The sequence below is a fragment of the Penicillium diatomitis genome (assembly GCF_028827545.1).
Source record: "Penicillium diatomitis strain IBT 30728 chromosome Unknown utg000001l_segment0_segment0, whole genome shotgun sequence".
Lineage (NCBI taxonomy): Eukaryota > Fungi > Ascomycota > Eurotiomycetes > Eurotiales > Aspergillaceae > Penicillium > Penicillium diatomitis.
The window spans coordinates 4,001,257-4,021,292 of NW_026623173.1; the positions used below are offsets into that span (position 1 = coordinate 4,001,257).

At 50.7% G+C, this 20,036-nt stretch overlaps 4 protein-coding genes across 4 annotated transcripts; 2 read left to right on the forward strand and 2 right to left on the reverse strand.

Moving 5' to 3' along the window:
* Window positions 1-1,891: 1,891 nt before the first annotated feature.
* On the reverse strand, window positions 1,892-3,254 carry N7539_001153 (uncharacterized protein; the record flags this gene model as incomplete). Its single annotated transcript, XM_056930757.1, has 2 exons — window positions 1,892-3,063; window positions 3,191-3,254. 2 exons carry the CDS (start codon window positions 3,252-3,254, stop codon window positions 1,892-1,894), a joined length of 1,236 nt encoding a protein of 411 aa, XP_056795050.1.
* A 1,246-nt stretch (window positions 3,255-4,500) lies between these two features.
* On the reverse strand, window positions 4,501-6,785 carry N7539_001154 (OSTA/TMEM184 family protein; the record flags this gene model as incomplete). The annotated part of the gene is made up of 5 exons (XM_056930758.1): window positions 4,501-4,666; window positions 4,726-5,102; window positions 5,180-6,049; window positions 6,286-6,493; window positions 6,670-6,785. 5 exons carry the CDS (start codon window positions 6,783-6,785, stop codon window positions 4,501-4,503), a joined length of 1,737 nt encoding a protein of 578 aa, XP_056795051.1.
* A 487-nt stretch (window positions 6,786-7,272) lies between these two features.
* N7539_001155 (uncharacterized protein) lies at window positions 7,273-9,033 on the forward strand (the record flags this gene model as incomplete). Its single annotated transcript, XM_056930759.1, has 2 exons — window positions 7,273-7,289; window positions 7,527-9,033. 2 exons carry the CDS (start codon window positions 7,273-7,275, stop codon window positions 9,031-9,033), a joined length of 1,524 nt encoding a protein of 507 aa, XP_056795052.1.
* Window positions 9,034-9,041: 8 nt separating this feature from the next.
* Window positions 9,042-16,880, forward strand: N7539_001156 (uncharacterized protein; the record flags this gene model as incomplete). Its single annotated transcript, XM_056930760.1, has 1 exon — window positions 9,042-16,880. The coding sequence occupies one exon, from the start codon at window positions 9,042-9,044 to the stop codon at window positions 16,878-16,880; it is 7,839 nt and encodes a 2,612-aa protein (XP_056795053.1).
* Window positions 16,881-20,036: the final 3,156 nt, after the last annotated feature.

A 20,036-nucleotide genomic window follows, 5' to 3' on the forward strand; every position in this document is an offset into this window, starting at 1 on the left:
CCATACGCTCAGCATATTCGTACTCCTGGACGCGTCGTTCCTGCAGTGGAGGTGACTTGCACAGGCCCGGGCATCGCAGTTATAAAGTGTTGAGGACAGTGGTCAGCATTTGTTGCTATGGATCTAGCGCCATAATTACACCCAGTTGTTGGATCTATACAGTCTATAACTACACTGATTCGAGCCACGACCCTGACCAAGCGCCGAGACTGCGACTGTGAAACTCATGCGCAAGTACACTCAAGGATTCGATGCCCGGAACTTGAGCAAGTTGTTCACGAAGAAATGCAGTTCCGGCCGTGCACTGTGACTTGGCGGGATCTGCCCTTACGGAGATCAACATCAATTGAGAACAAATCTCAACTCTGCATGAATGTTCGGTTCGAACTGCGAGTCACCCTCGGATTTGGTTCTTCCAACACAATGCCAGCCCCCTCGATATACAAGTGCAAGCTCCGACATGGTGATCCTATAGTATTCTGTCCCGAATTGCTATACTCAACAACCACTCCTCGGTTGTGGACCAGGTTTAAGTGCGAGTCGCCAGTCTAGACGCAAGAGTCCGGGCGAGTAGACGATGAGAACGAAAGCTCGAAGCGATGGAAATCTCTCCACGCACAGTGTATTGCGGTGAGCTTCGGGTCAATGGGCCGATTGGTACGATTGAGTATCTCTTATGTCTCAGTTCACAAATGTATATATTCCCATACTGCATGGCTCTGTTACTTGGTGTACTCTGAATAGCAATTCTCTTTGATCAACTATGTTGACGTCAATCACAGCTGCGCCTGTCGTATTTGACATGAAACCCAAATCCCGATATCATAGCAGTCGGCGTCAAGCCGAGCCTTGAATTAGGGATGTAGATATTCTGAGGAGTGTCACCGACACTGTCCGTGTCCACCACAGCCCATACCTGGTACCAGTCCACACTCCAGTGACTCCACCGTTTCGTTTCCACACTCCACACTCGGCCCGAACCACCCTTAGCCATCCATATGTTTGCCACCTTTTCGACGGGCTAGTCGACCCGTTCACCTGTCCGTCATATGCACAGCTCACAGTGCATGCATCTTGTGGCCGACCGAGGACTACTACCATGGTGAGTAGGGCCAGATTCCCTCTCGTACATAGCTCGGTCATACAATTGCAAGTCTTGAACTCGAGAAGACCCCAAATAAGTCATGCATATCTGGCCTCTGCTCTTCGCAGATCATTCTCGCCGGACAACGCTCTCCCATCTTGTCGCGATAATGCGATCTTTTGTCAAGAAAACTCATCTCCTTGGACGCCGTACGAACGTCGGTCCAGACCGATTTTGAGATTGAGATCGGGGGAGAAAGGTGTCGGATATTTCGAACGGCTTTGGACGCGCCGTCAAGTGATTTGCCCTAGGCATTGAGGCTTACGTAGGGGATCGATCATGGTCGTTTGGATATGCCGCAGGTGGCTCTGGCTCTTGCGAGAAGTGGTGTAGAGTAGTGCTTCCTTTACCAAATAGATGTATGGAAGCATTGTAGTGAAGTTCACACAAGGGAGAAAATTAGTAATTATTTCAGATACAGTGTAGTCCCGCCAGAAGGCCCTGGGCGAGTGTGCATCTTCCTTGATGAAAAGTCTTTCGATGAACAGCCCAATCGTTCTCTAGGTATGCCAGAGTTGGCCGATAAGTTTCAACTCTATCAAGATATCGCGAAGTGGGAATTGTATTAGGATAGTGACCAAGGATCAAAAGATCGAAATGAGCCAATTAAAACTTCCATCTGCTCCAGAAACAAGCAAATCCCAATAAACAGGGAAGGGGTATTAAAGACCAATCAAGAGACAAACAGGCAATCGCCTCTTCAATCCACGCTGCAGACGCAAGATGTCCTCGTTCCATGGGAACGAATCAGAAAGCTATGCCGATCGCAGAGCCTCGATACTGGGAGACTCCATCGGCATAATACGGGGAAGGTGGACACTGCCGGTGCTGAGAATCGAGTGATCTTTGCTTCACGAGCCTTGCCTCAAGAGCCTTCTCTGAAGAGAGGTGCAAGAGAGGCGGGAGCGTTCGTGGAGTGACCCCATTTGTTGAAGCGCTTGAAAAAGAATCATTTGCTCTATGCTCAAATGCTCTGCCAGTCGGGCTCGTCACTGCTGAGCCGAGAGTCGTGCCACTCAAACTGCGGAATCTCTCCCCTCCACAGACGTCAGCTTCCACATGAAAGCCTTTTCCAGCTGTGCTTGACTTTTCATCGAAATCCCATTCGTGAATCTTTTCAGGAAGCGGCTCAGATGTAAGACACATCTGAGTTTCGGTTGTGGACGGGCGACGTAGAGAAGAGAGACGGGATGGGAAAGTGCGCGTGCTGTGAGAGGAGAGAGATTCGGCAGCGAAGTATTGCTGATTGTTCGGTGTGGACTTCGATGCTGTACGACTCACGTCATCTTGGGTCTTCTCGAAGGTCCCATGAATCGAACGATCAAGCAGGCGTCCAGCCGGTCCGGCCGCAGTGTCGGAAGAAAAGTGTGGGAGAAGAGAGCCCGCAAAGTGAGCCGGCGGAGGATATCTGATGAGCCGTTCAGAGTTGACAGACATGCGACGAGCTACCGAGCCAACTGGCTTTCGGGAGATCGAAAAGCGCGCATCGATCGATTGGCGTCTAGCTTGGAGGGTCATCGTAGAAGGAGCGGGTGTCTCGTCGTGGTCATCCCCGCCCATGCAAAAGGACTCAAATGACGGCAGATCAGACAGACGATTACTGAGACGGTGAATGCTCAATTGGAGAGGCTCAAAGAGCGGGGACTGTGCTGGTGTTGGGTCCAGTTGGAACGATTGCACTCGTCGGAAGTCTGACGGGTCACTGATCTTCAAAGGAGTTGGCGGAGGTCGCTTCCACGAGAGACTCGCTCGCCGAGAAACACGAGATGCCATGTGGCGCCCCTCTTCAAACCATGATGAGAGAGAGTTACGTGACTGTTGAGGCAGCCCAGGGCTGGGCAGGTCATCATAGACCACCAGCTTCATAGGAGGGACCAAATGAGGTTGACTATGGCAGATCTGCATCTCCCGCTCGAAGCCTGGAGAGTGAATAGTAGAGGTGTTAGTTGATGACATTCATCAGTTGCATGCTCTACCTTAGTCATGACTTGCCTTTTTCATTCCATCGCGCGTTCTGTTGATCTTGGGACTCCGGGCCTGACAGACAATCCCAGCATGACCGGAACCAGCCGGTGATGGGGGATCTTGTCCTCTCAAAAGATAGAGTCATTGCGACCAGCGCTGGTAGATGATCAGTCCATGACCCGTGGAAATAAAAAGATGGAGAATGTTTGAAAGAAAGAAAAAGATATGGAGGCAAGTGAAAGTGTGGCAGAAACAAAGGGCTACAGGGAGGACTCAAGATTCTCGACGATGGCCAGGCTCTGGTGCCTGATGAGAGCGAGGGAACCCTACCTGCTCCTACAACGAACCCATCTACGGACTCACCTCAGACCTTCACCAGCCACTTCTCCCTTCGTACTTTCTCCATGAACCAGTCAAGCCGCTTGGTATGCAGCAGCTCTGACTGGATGCAGAGCTATTCCCAGCACAGCAATCTACGCCGGTGATGATCCCGCCTCATCCACTGCGTGGTCGCTTAGGTGCGATTGCCCCCAACAGAACGGCACAGGCGTGCTGATCCTATTTGCCCGCAGCTGCTCGAGTCATCACACTTGAGCATCATCACATACCTTGGCTGGATGCATCGGCGAGGTGGTCCAGTCGATTACTGGCAAAACAGCGGGGAGGGTGGGGGCGGGCTCAGCGCTTACAGAAACCTTGAAGGGATTCCAAGGTTAAAGTTGGCGGTCCGTGGCCCTCGTGTCGAGTCAGTTGCTTATTGACTCTTTGTTTGATGAATCCTGGACCATTTCGCGGAAATTGATGAGCGGTCGAAGCAGACGATGCAGCGTCAGCCTCTTGCAAGGCTGTGTATCGTGCATACTGTCTATTGCATACTGTATAATACGCCCCTACGACGAACCTATCCACGGCCCTTCGTCTGAGACCGAAGGTGACGAAAAGTGACCTCAAAAGCTTGAGCATCCCCCGCCGGAAATGTGCCTGGAACACGCCCAGGACGTACCTGCCTACTCGAAGAGAAGACACACGACTTGCTGGACTAGCTTTGCTGGTAGATGTGGATATGTGAGTTGCCTTCAGAATCCAGTCCGTCCTGCGCATGTTATATCGTGGTACGGTCTACGACATGAAGCTACCGGGCTATCCTCATGGTAAACAAACCTCCTTCAGACTCCCTTAGACATGGATAGACTTTCAGCCCAATAGACAAAGAAAGCCGACGGAGGAATGGCAGAAGACTCTTGTGGATATGTATGGTAACGATGCTCGTCCGTGGCAGCCATTGACCGCGACGGAACCAATACCTACTCTCATATTCTAAGACTAAATACACTCTGTTTTGTACATGGACGATGCTGGCGTGGACCGTGGAGTAAGAACCAACGTATTTCCTATCTGCTCCAGACATTCTCTTCCTCCGTGGCGCCATACCCCCATTGTGACGGAGAAGCCTCTTCCTCGTCGTCTTGCGCCGAGGTTGTTTGCTGGGCACCGCGGTCATTCTGGTTCAGCGCATCATGTTCAGCTTCTTCTTCGATTGGCTGCCCAGACGGTCTCCTGGAGAGGAACAGGTTAATGAGAAGGGAATCTTCGCGTTTCGAATCACCATGACTTACTGGAATTGCTTCGAGTCCTCGATCGTCCAGGCGGAGCCACGCTCCCGCTGCGCCTGATCCCGAACTTCTTCCTCGGCTTCATGATCTTCAACGACAAGATGCACAAGTTGACTACGGTTAGAATGACGGGAATGACTCGATTGATGCGAGCTTGTGGAGCTGATCTTGCGTTGCACAGAGGGAGGGCGACCAATCTCTTTCTTCGACTTGCCAGAGCTGCTGGGCTTCCGATTGCGCTTGCCTTCACTAGCAGATGAGCGATGTCGGGTCTTTGATCGCGAGGTGCTTGCGTCTCCTCGAGAAGCAGACCCTTGATAGCTCGTATGTGATGGAAGTCGTTGGTCCCGCGGGACTTCATTGGCCGTGATGACCGGATACTGCTCAAAGTCAGAGATCACTTGCGTTTGCCAAAGGAGGAAGGAGCCGCCTGAAGGACGACCACTCCACCACTTACATTCCAGTCCCCAAACTCCAAAGCCCTTGCTTGGTTGAATATCTGCTCATCATCGTCGTCCAAAGTAACTTCGACCTCACTGTAGGTCCGGAATCGCTCGATTGAAGGGCGGCTTTGGCTATCGCTTGGACTTCGGCGGTCGCTGGTTCCACCACTGAGCAGTGGCGTGCGCATGTTGGCTTCGACGGCCTTGCTGGCCTCTCCTGGTCTAGGAATCCAATACTTGGCTTTGCCACCTCGTTCGTAGCGCATGCCATCCATGACACGCTTGACCCGCGATTCAGACTCGGCATGAGCGATGATGTTGTCACCCGAGTCAAACAGTCGGTACTCATAATTCTCGCCGCGTAAGGTCATCTTCGTGTCTTCAATCAAATCCAGAGGTCCAAAGGCATCCCGAGCCGCGTATTTGACCGGAAGTCGGGCCGCCGAGATCCTAGGATCGGCGTAATCATGCCACGAAAAGGCATACCAGTGAGCCACGGCAAAGATAGGCATCTCATAGCAGATCAACGCATCCTGGATTGCCGCGGCAAGATTGTCAGGCGAGTATCCGGCCACATTTCCAAGCGCCCCTAGCCATTGCAAAATTGACAGAAAGAACCCTTGCCAGTACGATGCAAAGATAATAAGCTTGATACACAGAAATTTGGGAACCGGCCGAAACGGTACAAGGTCGTCGTGTAGACATACCCAGAACATTGCCAGCGAATACAAACTGACCGTGACGCTCACGTTGTACACAATGCCTGTCCAAAGATACCCTGATGTGACACTGAGATATCCTTCCTCATATGTATCGGTGGCTTTCATCACAATCGAGACTATGGCCAAAATCGGTTTGAGCCACGCATACTGAAGGATTCCTCGCTTCACGGCAAGAAATGAGTGGGGATCTGAGATGTCAAGTTTGGGGAGGACGTGGTTCAGTGGCCAGGCATGTGAGACCGGTGGACGACCATGAGTCATGATGATCAGAGCTCGCTCTCCCCCAGAAAATTGATAAGAAGATGGAAAAACGTATAGATCGTGAATGCCTGATCCTAGTCAGTGAACGCATTGACACAACTTCAAGATTGTCGTTCTCGATCTCGAAGATCGCATACCTCATAGATATCACGGATAGGATCCAGAAATTGAGCTGCCTTCAGTGACACAATACTTGTCCACGAAGATGCTGCGTAAATTGGCACCCTGAGCTTGATCAGCTTCCTTCGTCCGACAGTTTCAAAGCCTCTCCTGATACCACTGGTCACCCACATAAGCAAAATCCGTACGACATATCTCTGCAACAGCGGTTTCCTATAGTTCTTACTGCGTGGAGTCAAGTCAGTTCTCGTGATTCACAATCGAAGGCCGAGTGGGAGCTGTACAGTTGGAACCAAATAGAACTGGTCATCGACAGACAGTGTCAGTAAAAGTCTCGTGCTATGATATAATTGTCCTTGAGGTAAATGGGTGGACTGGACTAAACTTGAGGCGAAGCTCACACGAATGAAAGCAGCGACGATACGAGAGCTGAAACACCTGAGGTGATGATGATTGCTCGTGCGAGATTCGAGCCCGTGCCACCACCGGCAGAAGCTGCCGCAGCTGCGGAGAACATGTCGGTCAAGAGAGGTATCTGAACGACCTCTTTTCAAAGTATATCAAGGTTCAGGTCATTCTGAAAGCCAGCTGGGTGCGCAGCGCATCGCTGAAACAGGAAGAGGAGCTTGTTGATAAGCTGCGAAACACTGCGGAGAAAAGGTGTGGTCCCTATGACGATCTCCGCGTGACACCGCCCGCTCATCTCCACTCCCGCAGCTCGTCGCGATTACCCGCAATAATATGCCTCTTGGTTCAACCGGGCGCAAAGTTGCTGCAGACTCGTTGACCACGAGTCACCTTTTTTCATTGAGACGATGCTGGCGTCGCTCGGCGAAGTGTTGCGGAAATGGCCAGTACCAGCTTGACGGCTTCCTATTTGACGCCTGACCCAAGCTTCAACTGGTGTGTGGCCCCTGGAAATTGCTCGGTGGTGATTTGTCACTTACAGTCCATAAAGGTTCTTTTTGCTGGAACTCATTGTCTCTTTGATTTTGTAAGTCATCATGCATTCGCACCGAGCGTAAGGAAGAGGCTGATACTCCTATAGAGCCCTATTCTTTTTACTCTATTTCAACCGACTCTTTGCGACTCTCTTGTCCTATGCATTACGCGCATTCACCTGGCACTACTATCGCATTGATATCGATATCAAATCATTGCAATTGTCGCTTCTCGGAGGACGAGTGTTCTTCAAGGGTATCCGTTATCATGGCGTGAATGAAACGATATTCGTAAATGGAGGATTTATAACTTGGAGGTATTGGAAGCGCACAGTCGCTCGGACAAATCTGGCACGTGAACCAAACGCAAACGAGGCGGAGAAGAGTTCTTTCGGCTCCAATCCATCATGCCCTGAGGATAATCTGAGCGATAGCACTGGGGAACAAGGTGGCATTCGGAGAACATTCGAGCTTCCGTGCCGTATCTCGCTCACCATCTATGGCCTGGAATGGTTCATCTACAATCGAACACCGGCGTACGATAACATACTTGCGGGCTTTGGCTACAAACAGCCGTTTGCGCATGATGAGCATGAGTCCGAGCGTCGCCCGACTCAACGTCCATCAGAGGCTCGATTTTCTGAAGAATCTTGCAATCTCAGATCTAGACCTGCAGCAAGACCCGCGAATGACAGGGGATGCGAACCCAGTCCTGATGCGCCGAACTCTCCAGGCTCAAGAGATGCGAAAGCCGAGAGCCCTGATACTCAAGGCCCAGTGTCACACCTGCTGCAACTACTTCCAGTCAAGCTAGAATGCAAGAAAGGCGCCATCGTTATGGGAAATGAGAATACACGGTCTGTCTTAACCGTCACCTTTGATAACGCGGAAGGCACAATTGCCGCTTGCAGGTCGGGACCTCTGGACTTGTATCGGCAGTTGTTCAATTTGAAATTCGAACATCCGGTGATCCACCTGAAGCCGAATCCAGATTTCAAACAAAATCAAATTGATACTGCGAAGACCTTGAGTGCTACGCATGCGCCTGATTCTGACTGGAGACGTGGAGGTAAAAGATCATGGAGCTTTCCATTTCGCAAACGCAAACTGTGGCACAGCATTCGTGGTCTGGTTCCATACTTCCAAAGCTCGGTTGAGTCATTCGCTTCCAATGCTAAGCAGGCTGGAAGCAATCCTCGCAGACAAACCCAGGATATAGACATGGGTTGGACTGGTCTATCTCGGTTTCTAGATGAGACGAGTGATGACGACCACAACAAGTGGAATTCGGTAGAGTATGGTCGATATTCCACAATTCTTGACAGTCCATGCTTGCACGTGACGTATTTCTGGGACGTTCCTGGTCGCGTTGGGTCTCAGGTCTTTGAGAATGAGACATCTAGCAACATCAACAATGCCTTACCTCCTCAATGGGGTCTTGATCTCAGAATTGAAGGTGGCACTATCAATTACGGACCCTGGGCAGATAGAGAGCGCATTGGGCTTCAAAACGTGTTCTTCCCAAATTTCTACCGTGACTCTGAGCCTGCGGAGCAATTGGCGCCGGGAGTTCTTCGCCAAAGCACAGTATTCAAATTGCGACTCGAAGTAGATGAAGATCTCACCCTCCGCATCCCTTCCAGAGAGCCGTCGAAGGACTGGCAGTGGAAAGGGCGCGCCGATGCTGTCCGAGGTGCCTCGACGTCCAGGTCGCAGGGTGAAAAAAGAAGACTCGATCAAAGGAGGCCGAGAAGAGTCATTTGGGAGCTGATATCCGCCCTTTCGGATGGCTTTCTCTCCGGGTCGGCCCAAATTCAACCTTGAATTATACAATGGACATGGTGGCCTCCAAACTTGGTTTCCGCAACGAGCTTTCTTTGGATCTTCGGGATTCGCGAATGTCTTCCAGTGTAAACCATGGGCTGCTGTGGCAATGTCCCCGCCAAACCGTTCGATGTGACTTGTCTAATCCATTGTCTTGGAACAGCTTACGGACATGGAATTTTGTCGTTGAAAGTCAAGGTCTTGAGCTTTTTCTCCTTCGAGATCACATATTCCTCGTGACAGATCTCGTCACTGACTGGGCCTCGGGCCCTCCTTCTCAGTATCACACCTTCGTTCCGTTCGTCTACAAGATTGATCTTCTATTCCCAAAGCTTCAGCTTTTTGTGAATGTGAACGATCGTAACATCATCAACAACCCGTCAGATCTAGCGGACAATCGATTTATCGCTATAAAATGTGAAGACTTGACCTCCCATGTTGTGATACCTTTGGATAAATTTCAACCCGACCAAAGCGCAGTCAATTTTAGGGTCAACCTTCATGATGGGCGTGTCGACTATTCAGTTCCGCCGTGGGACACTCTGCATACGTTCCTACAAAACGATCGCCTCGGGACACTGGGGAGCCTTGCCATTGAAGGCTCCTACTCCTACTTTGCATCATCGTCGCCTGAGCTCATAGACACTCTAATACTCAACATAGAAGGCAGGGCACCTCGGCTTTATCTTTTTGGTTTCTTGATCAAAAGCTTCTTGGCTATCAAAGAGAATTACTTCGGCGACGAAATGCACTTCAAAACCCTGGAAGAGTATCAGGAACTAGCCTATGCCGACGAGCGACCTTCAAACTTCACCGGCATCAATCCTCATCGGAAATCAAACGACATGGATGTGATAGTTCACGTTACTGTTGCAGATCCATGTGCTTTGCTTCCGGAAAGCGTATACGACATCTCCACTTGCACTCGCTTGCAAGCTGCATCTATCGAGGTTGATCTTAGATTCACAAATTACTACATGGACTTGCACTTCTTCCTCAGCCCTGTGAAATTGGACATGGAGTCAATTACAACAGACAGCCCGTCAAATGTCTCGGGCACTCAGCTATTCATTGACGGCGTCTCAGCTTACGGACATCGGCTGTTTGGGTTGCCCCCCGCAGAGCCAACTTATGTCTGTAACTGGGACTTTGATGTTGGTAAGGTCATCGGCGAATGTGCCCCAGAGTTCCTCCAGTGTCTCACGGCTGGGGTCCAGAGTTTTGATTTCTCGTTTGACAACGAGGAAAATTCACTTCACCCCCTGTTTCCGCCCGAAATATTTGATGTCACATTTTTGAGAGCCCGTGTCGCCTTGGTGCACATTTCGATACTTCTTGATCGAAGCGCCATCGTCTTCGAATGTCAGCCCCTCTCAATAGATTTCAATGACTGGGCGGACTCCAAGTTCTCAAAACGAACAAGGGTTGTCACGCCTGGCATCGCGATAGCCGTTCTGGATCGTCAATCGGCCTCGTACTCTCTCCGCACGCCAGAGAAGTCGATTTCCCCGCTAGGAATTATTGAATTGGCGATTTCAGTCAGCATTACGATTCGTAAGGGCGATTTTGCAGAGGGACGGCTGGCACAACAGGAGCATATCAAAGCGCACGATAAGCGGACAAGCCGAGTCCAGTGGTTACTGCACGATTGGGAAGACATCGGCCCATCATCTTCTGCGTCAAGTATCGAGGAGAAAGTGCTACCTCCTTCAATGCCGATACCCTTGATGCCCGAACCAGTCAGTCGGAGCATGTTCATGGATCGTGAATCATTTCATCATGTCCTCTCAAAACGTGCCGCTGGAAGCTCCCGTAGCTTCCTGATACACTCGGATACGTCAAGTCTCTGGAGTGGCGAAGGTCCTAACAGCCACGGTGCGCGGCATTCGCAGCCGATGTACAGCAGAATGCCCCCCTCATTAGCCAGTGCTGGAACTTTGTTTGATAGGCGACCCCGCGGGGCTGGAAACTCTAGGTCTTCGACAAAGGCCTTCGAAACTTCAAATCCCTGGACGCCGCCCAATTTCGCCTATTGGAGGCTGGTACTCAATCGCATGGACATCCCACAGTTTGCCATAGATCAAGCCGCACCGCAGACGAGATCTAGCACGCCGCCTGCGCAAAAAACGATGTTCCTGATGTTTGCTGATGATCACATTGCACGCAACAATTTCGCTGTCACTGTTCCATCTGGAATCCGAGCCTACTTGACCCCAGCATTTCTTCATAACCTGGTTGCAATGACAGATGCGCTAGAAGCAACAGCCCCGAGACAGATGATTGATGCGCTTCAAAGGGACGTTATCTCCGACATCGTCGCTGAGGGCAAGTCTCGTGATCCCAAGAAGGCCACGTCGATCGCCATTCGAGTCCCCAAAATCCACATGCGTCTGATTGATTTGTCAAACTCTCCAGATAATCAACTTTTTGAGTTCCGTGATGAGTACGAGCTTGTGGTGGATAATGTACGAGTGGAGGTTGAAAAGCAGGCCACGCGACCAGAAGATGGCGTTTCAAAGAATTCTACGGAGAAAGTCACAGCTCACGCATCAGTTGACCAACTATGGGTCTCGGCTGAAGGAAGTCGTACCGACGCTCTCGACCAGAGGGCCGCTCTCAGCTTTGAGGCACGGGATATCAACTCATGGCTTGTGGCTGGGCCAAGTACCCGAGCTCATCTACAAGCACGAGAAATCGATGCTGTCACTTCAGTGAAATCTGTCGAACGCCTAGCTCTCCTCGGTCGCCGAGCAACGGAGATGTTCGGCTCTGTCGCAGCAGCCTCTCAGCGGGGTTTGGCGTCTCGAACGAGGCGTATCCGTTATTTGATTTTCATTATCACCAAGTCGGCCGGTGATATTGCCGACCCCGTCTTTTTGACCCGCATTTCCAGCGTGCTCCGTGTGGATGTTTCCCATCTGAGACAGCATGATTCTTGGAAGATTATTTCTCGCATCCGCCACATCTACAACAGTCTACCAGCACAAAATAAACAAGACCTTAACCAGATGTGCCAAGCCGACGATTTTCCCTTGCCTGAGGATGCACATTACTCTGTGCTGACTGGCTTCGATCAATGGCGCGCCTGGGACCTAGCTCATGTCGAGAAGAGTTATATTATGCAAAGAATCTGGTCAAACTCGGGTGCTCAGCCGACGGATTCAGATCAATCAATAATCGTGTCCAACTCGGTCAAATCGTTTCGAGTATGTTTGGACCCGGGGCCGAGAGAGAGTACCCTTCTTATCGAAGACACGTCGAACGTCGTGTCGATCGTTACCAAGGCATCGAATCAAAAGGAAGCCGCAGGCATTGGCACTGCTATTACACCACAGCTGTACTGCTCCTCTGCTCATCTTCATCTGAGATGGGAATTGGTTGACTTCGTCGGTAAACTGGCCGAACACTTGTCGCCAGTTGTCAAGGATGTGTCACCAATCCTCCCCGCCCATACTGAAACGGAACGAAAGTTGATATCGTTGCACTTGACTGCGGGTGTCGATCTCGCATCGGTGACACTAGATGCCATTAATGTCAAGCTAGCACTTTTTTCTGAAGCTCTCCACGGATCTATCGTCCACAGCCCTGCTATAAGGGGAAGGGGCGATCAAACCTTTGCTATACTTTTGAGTGCTCGAAGTTGCTCTTCTGAGCTGCTCGGTCAGGCAAAGTCTCTGATGGTATCGAGGATCTCCATGCCCTACCTGTCTGTTTCAAGCATATCATCCGAAAATGATCAAGAATACAAACAAGAGTGGAGAATCGCGGGATCTTGTAGCAGACTCAGATTTGACATGAATGAGGATCCAGTCAGTTTGGCACACACTGCAGATCGCCTGATAGAGGACGAGATCCGATTTTTTCACCGTCTCATAGAGAGTCTTGCGCATCAGTCCTTACCACGTGAATCAACTACGCCCCCGACGAAATCTGCTCACAATAGCATCAACGTGGTCCTGATCCTTCAAGATTACCTTCTTTCATTGAGTGTTCTGCCGTCCCTGACATACCGGGTCTCCGGGGACGTGGCCCGGACGTCGATCACCTCCGGAATGTCGTCCAAGATAGCGGTCGACTTTGACGTTACAAAGCATTCACACGCATTTACATCCGGAATGGGGGAGCGATCGCGCGTACTCTCGATCCTCGAGATACCTCCTATAAACGGCCATGTCGTCGCAAATCTCGCTTCCCGTCAAGAAGTGGAAGTTGATGTGATCGTCGAGCTGGTTCGCCTCCAGGCCAGTGCGGTCCGCAGCCTTCTCGGAATTCTGACTGGGCCTGATCTGACTCGGGTTGTGTCTGATTTGAAAGAGAGCGTGAACGTACTGCAGGTTCACCTTCGGGAGGTGCTCTCATTATCAGACTCCAAGCCAATGATAGAGTCTAATAAGAGTTCTGAAGATCCTGTTGTTCTCTACAAGTCCCGCCTGACGATTGCTGGCGTGGAAATTCATGCCGTTGCTCCGGGCCTCAAGAGCAATACTTACTCCGCGGAAATGATTCTCAACCTGGGGCTACTGCAAATGCGTCTTCACAACGGCCTTGATCGTGGTTCAGTGATTGAGTATCCTGAGTTCGGACTTGATGCTACCCAAATAAGGTTTGAACTGCGCAAGCAAAGCCACCTGCACAGCGAGGTAAACGGTATCGTATCAGCTGCGGTCCAATTCCAAGGCACGTCCACTGTGCGTGAGAACGGGCAAGTCATTCGCGCATATCATCTCACGAGCGAACATTGGAATGTGGAACTTTTTCCTGAAACAGCCGCTCTAGTTGTCGACCTTGCAATCTACACACAGGAGCGATTCCGGACATTGGATCTATCCCACGAGGTCGAACGTCTACGAAGGCTCCGGCATCGGCATCATCATCATCAACAACAACAACAGCTCGATCTTCCAGGTTCAGCCGAAGAGATGCCGGAGATTCAGGTCAATGACGGTGAAGCCACACAAGCTTTCCTAAATGCCTTCTATTCCTTGAAATTCATCAATATTCAAATCGGTTGGAATATGCTAGCGGATTCCGACTCTTCTGGCAGTCATGAACCGGAAGACCTGGTCTTCTCCATTCGACAGGTTGAACTGTCAAATAAGAAGAAGAACGCTGCCAAACTGCGGATCGAAAATATGCAGTTGCAAATGGTCCCGCTCAGAGCATCTAGAGAAAAGCGCTCACTCAATTCGGCATTAATGCCGGAGCTGGTCTTCAACGTTGCGTACTCTTCGAATGATCGGGAGCTGTGGCTAGCTTTCCAAGCCGCTGGCAAGTCGCTAGATATTCGAGTGACATCGGAATTCATTATTCCTGCAAATATGATACGGACCTCCCTCGGATCGGCCAGTGAAGCACTTCGCGAGGGAAAGGCTGCATGGGCCACAAATCCCTCTCAGGACGATCCTGGCAAGACTCGCAATCTTTTTGGCAACAAAAGGTTGCGATCCCTTCTAATTGACGTCGACTTTGCTGGCGCGACGGTCTCTCTGCAAGGCAAGCAGAGCTCAGAATCTCAAACTTTCTTGACTGCAACGTTAAATGGTAGCCGAGTTCCTGAGTCGAAGTACGGCCAATATGTGCAAGGCGATACGGCCACCACTGCGACTCTTCAAGCGCCAGGCGTGGCGCTAAAGGTCCAATTTGAGGACGATGGAGCCGATGAGCCAGCTTTGAATGCAGAGTTGAAGGTTGATCCATCCACAAATGCTCTTTATCCGACTTTGGTACCGCTAGTCAAGCAAATGACTGCTACTGTCAAAGAGATCATGAGTGATCAGGAGCATCCCGAAGGCAAACCTCGGCGCGAGTCATCTGCGGCGTCAAGATTACAGCCACAAACTTTGATGTCCGAGACTGCATTTAGTGCGCCAGATCCGAATTCCATCCTGGGCAAATGCAGAGTCAATCTTGGGCTATTGTTCAACAAACAAGAATTTAGTTTGAGCTGTCAGCCAATTGCGAGGGTCGCCGCGACAGCACAGTTTCAGAGCATTTACATCACCATCAACACCGTGCAGTCGGCAGAGTACGGCCGTTTCCTCGCTCTTTCCTTGGCATTCAATGAGCTAGAGGCATCTGTGAAGCATGTTTACTCGAACGAATCAACGGCAAGCTTCAATGTTAACTCGATGGTTTTGTCCTTGATGAACAGTAAACACCTCGGTCGAACAAGTGGCATGTCTGCAATATTGCGTGTGAGCCCCATGAAAGTAGCATTGAACGCGAAACAGGTCCATGACTCGCTATTATTCCGCGAAATCTGGTTCCCTTCAGACAATGACAATCCTGTACCGATGACACCTTCACTCGAGCCAGAGCAACAGGAAAACCCGACGTATATTGTGCAGCGATATCAGCAGGTCGCTGCCGCTTCGGTATTTCCTTGGAATACCACAGTCGCCATTGAGCACCTGCAAATTGCGCTGGACTTGGGGTCCACTCTGGGCAAAGCTGAGTTTTCAATCGACAATTTCTGGGTATCCTCCAACAAGACCTCCGATTCGGAGCAAAGTATGTGCGTCAATTTGGATTCTGTCGGCATCGAAGGCAAGGGGAGGATGGCTGGGAAGGTTGCATTACACTCTCTCAAGATTCGCACGTCCATCAAATGGCCCGAAGAAGCCGTCGGGCATACGCCATTGATTCAAGCCTCCATCGCCTTCCACCAGCTTCAAGCCAAGATCTCCTTTGACTATCAGCCGTTTTTGGTTATTCAGATTTCCGAATTCGACTTCTTGATGTACAATGTGCGCGAAAACTCGGGCGAAGGAGGCGAGCGACTGTTCAGCATGTTGGAGGGTGATACCGTCCAGGTTTTCTGTACGTCACTCACAGCATCTCAAACCTTGGCGGTGTATCAAGCCTGGCAGCGGTTGGTGCAAGATAAGCAGTCGGCTTATGAATCGTCCCTGCGCGAGCTCGAACGTTTCCTTCGGCGGAAATCTACTGCGCTCCCCTTGCAAATGCAGGCGCGTGCTGAGAAGATGACTGCACCAGACGAAGAAACCGAACGCATTCCCGGTTCCCTGCACACTGGGGTCGTGGTTCATATTCGACATGTGAACCTGGGAGCTTTCCCCAGCTCGTTCGTCGACAATCAGCTTTTCAAAGTTGAGGCCTATGCCGCGCAAGCTCGATTCGGCGTCTACCTCGAGACCGGTCACATTCATAGTGCGCTCGGTCTCACACTCGGTCAACTCCGTGTTGCTTTGGCCGGAATCCCTCGTCCGTCGTCCGTGCACCTTGACGACCTCTCCATCGGCGAAATTAGCCAACGCGCCGCCAGTTCCCGCGGAGGTACCATTCTCCAAGTGCCACGACTGGTGGCGGGCATGGAGACCTGGCAAGTGCCGGGGACTCGGCAGATCGACTACACCTTTCACAGCACCTTCGAAGGCAAAGTGGACGTGGGATGGAACTACTCACGCATCAGTTTCATTCGTGATATGTGGGAATCACATTCTCGGGCCTTGGCCTCGCGACTCGGCAAGCCCTTGCCACCGTCCGCCGTCCGCATCACAGGAGGGCGTGCGAGCAGCAGCAGTAGCGGTAGCGGTGATCAGAAAGACGTTGATTGGGACGGTGACGCAGTCAGTGTCGAGCCACAGCAGGATAAGATTACCGCCGTGGTCAACGTGCCCCAGAGCAAATACACCTACACGGCCTTAGAACCACCCATTATCCAAACACCGCAGTTGCGGGATATGGGCGAGGCGACTCCTCCCCTGGAGTGGATCGGGCTACATCGGGAGAAACTTCCCAATGTCACTCATCAGATCATTATTGTCTCTCTTCTGGAGATTGCCAAGGAGGTCGAGGATGCTTATTGCAAGATTCTCGGGGCTTGAAAGGCGCGGTCTGGTCCGAATTCCACTCTTACTGCTTGATTCTGTCATTCTTCTTCTTCTGTTGTCCATTCTCGTCATTGTTGGTCTACCTCTGCGCAGTGTTCATGCCGACTTTTTACTGTAGGAAGCACAAAGGACGATCGATGAGAGATACACGCGTTCCATTATACTTCTGATCCCCTTATGCGTTGTTTAACTGTATAGATATCTTCCTACCGGACCGAAATAGTATAGCGGGTGTTGCATCGCCGCCTTCCATGTTAATTCGTGACGGTATATGGTGCTCTTCGTTGAGTTGATCCATGTACTTCGTCGGGTGTATATCACAAGCTCTCCGTCTGTGCTGACGGGTGAAACCCCCGTCAGTCAGACCTGACGACTTCCGGGCCCGTACCTTACCCATCAGAAGATTCAAGATGAGGTGACGTTTGCCATTGAGTTTGAAAGATTACACAACATGGTGCCGTGGTCGACGATGGTCACCGTTGCCAACGTGACCATCTGCCAACCCTAATCCCATACACTACCAGATTACCAGTCGTACGAGGCTACGAGCCAGGGCTGCTGGCGGCACAGAGTCACGTGGCTACTGCAGCCCCGCCTTAACCACCCGCAGCAGGTGGCAGTATCAATATCCCGTCCCGGCATAGAGGCAGTAAGGAGTGGGGGCGGGGCAAGTCGTACAAGCCTTGTCTCATGGGGGCGCATGCAGCGAAACGGGCCTGCCGCCTTTTCGCAAGGTTGTAACACTAACTTGTGCTGTACCTGCGAGTGAAGCAAATCTACTGTATGGCTGTACGCATTTAAATACTATGACTCTTTGTATGCTGGCAGATGCACTTCCGCCAGGATCACGCCGGTAAGGGTTAAGCTTGACAGAGTCTTCAACATGCGATGATGCTGATCGCACATGATATGCCTGGACTCTGGTAGATTTCCTTCTACCGATCTACAATTCTACAAACATTCAACAGTATTCGCTCTATTGTACGGGGCTCTTAGTCTGATCTATGTAATATCTACCGTATTTACCTCTTCTTGCCGTCGTATGTATCCACTTCTGTCCTGATCATTCTGCCTATGTATTGAGTGTTTCCACCGGAGCATGAAGCGTACGGGCAGCCCTGGTGTCGTAGCTTTGAAATTGGCTTCAGTCATGTTTATCTGAGAAGGGTTTGGAAGTGGAAGTGTCTTGCCACATTCACATATACATTCCAGTAGTACTCAGAGGCCGGGCAGGCGAGTAATTGTGGCGAATCTGGCGACTCGGGCAAGGTCTCGCCTGAAACCGATGCTCAGGTCCAGTCCTAGCTTGATCATTGGTTCGGCGGTGAGCTCTTCTGCTTCCTTCACCGAAGGCTTTCTGATGAAATTTAGGTTCTGGCCGTGCTTCCTGAATGGGTTGGGTATCTCTGTCCTCAGTGATTGTACAGTAGTAGTATCTGGCTCGGAAAACCACGGGATTAGGCCAAAGTTTGGAATTGAGCTTTCAGAGCAACTCGGAGACGTTATTGGACCTCGTGCTTCGGAAACGGAGGAGATGAGCCGGGTGGCAAAAACTAGTATTGTCTCAAGACTCTTAGCGCTTTCCAGTTTCCGGCCACTTACAAATAATGAATGGTCTGCGGTAAACCCGTCACAGGAAGGCAGTGCCTCTGACGGTCTCAAGGTACAGTAAGCAGTTCAGAACTTCAGAGTAGGGCCTATGGTAGTAATTGAAAGTGATAGACTAGCAGCAGATGACCTGGTTCACCCGCTGCTGGGTAGTAGGGAGTCTAGGGACTAGGGAGTACCCGACGTTCGTTACAGATGCACCCATGCATCCTGGACAGTGTGGTGGACACTGGACACTATGTATTCCCATCTGACCCGACAGCAGATGGGTAAGCCTAAATCGTCCTCCAGGGCTGTTTCAGGTAAGCACAGGCGGTACCGTACTACACGAGATAGTAAGACTATGTACCTTGGACAGTAGTATACTATTACTGAGCAGGTGGTATCCAAGATAGGTAAATCAAAGTGTTGCACTCCTTGATTCCTTAGTCAATCTTAGCCTCTTGTAGTTAGTTAGCACTACTACTAAATTACTAAGTAACGTAGTGCCATCAGCCAGGGCACACAGACAAAGTGTGTATCGCAAAATGTACCCCAAGCTCTGCTCAAGCAGTTACTGTACTATTCTGGCCCACTTTACTAGACATACTAAAGAGAATCGTGCAACGACAGTGATCTTGTATTATGCATACTGCATAATCATACAGACTCAACTGATCAAGAGCGAAGGTGTCCCCCAATTTCAACAGCTGGTCGATCAACATGCCCTGCGGCCTGCGAAGTATCGTTAGGATGATGACGTGGGGTATGCCCGCTCCACGGTCCTCGGCCGATGTCTACAAGGGCGCCGAGTGATCGGGAGCAGGAGCACCGATGATGTCCTCATGTACAGTGGAACGCTGAACTTTGAAAGGGTCTCTCCGTCCTGATAGCATCCCAATTGAGTTCCCGATCGATAAAGCACTCGATAAAAGGAAAACAAAAGCCGAGGGATGAAAATTTATAGCTGCTAGTATACTGCATCATCTATGTTAGCTTGAGCTCTACCCTTGAACCCTACGTAACTGAGGTACTACTCAATGGGTACTACCCATTGAGTAGTATGCTATTGCTTTGTACTTTGCACAGTGGCCACTTTAATCACTGCACTACACCTGGGTCCTCTAGTACTAAAGTTAGCTACCTACCTACTATGGATTTATGGAGTGTGTCGAGTCGTCGACCCAGTGGGGCCTCCCTAAGAGATTAGAAAAAGGCAGTGTAGTTGTACAACTGGACGTAGACCGGAAGTGTTTAACTCCAGCAGAGCCTAAGAGCGAACGGAGGATGTCAAACCTACACCGTGGTCAAGCAGAGTGTGGCATTCAAACGATCCTGTGGCTCGCCGAGTATACTATGCAGTAGTGTGTAAGGTGTAAGATGTAGATGCCTCTCTGCCTCGACCTGCAAGCAGTCTCGACGACGCAGCAAGGACCGGGTGTATGTGTTGTAGTTTGTAAATTACAGCACGATACACGAATACCGCGGCTGTACAAGCGTTACCAAATAGACGTCGCCCAAATGGAAAAAATTCAAGACTTGTTCGACCCAAAACGCACAGAA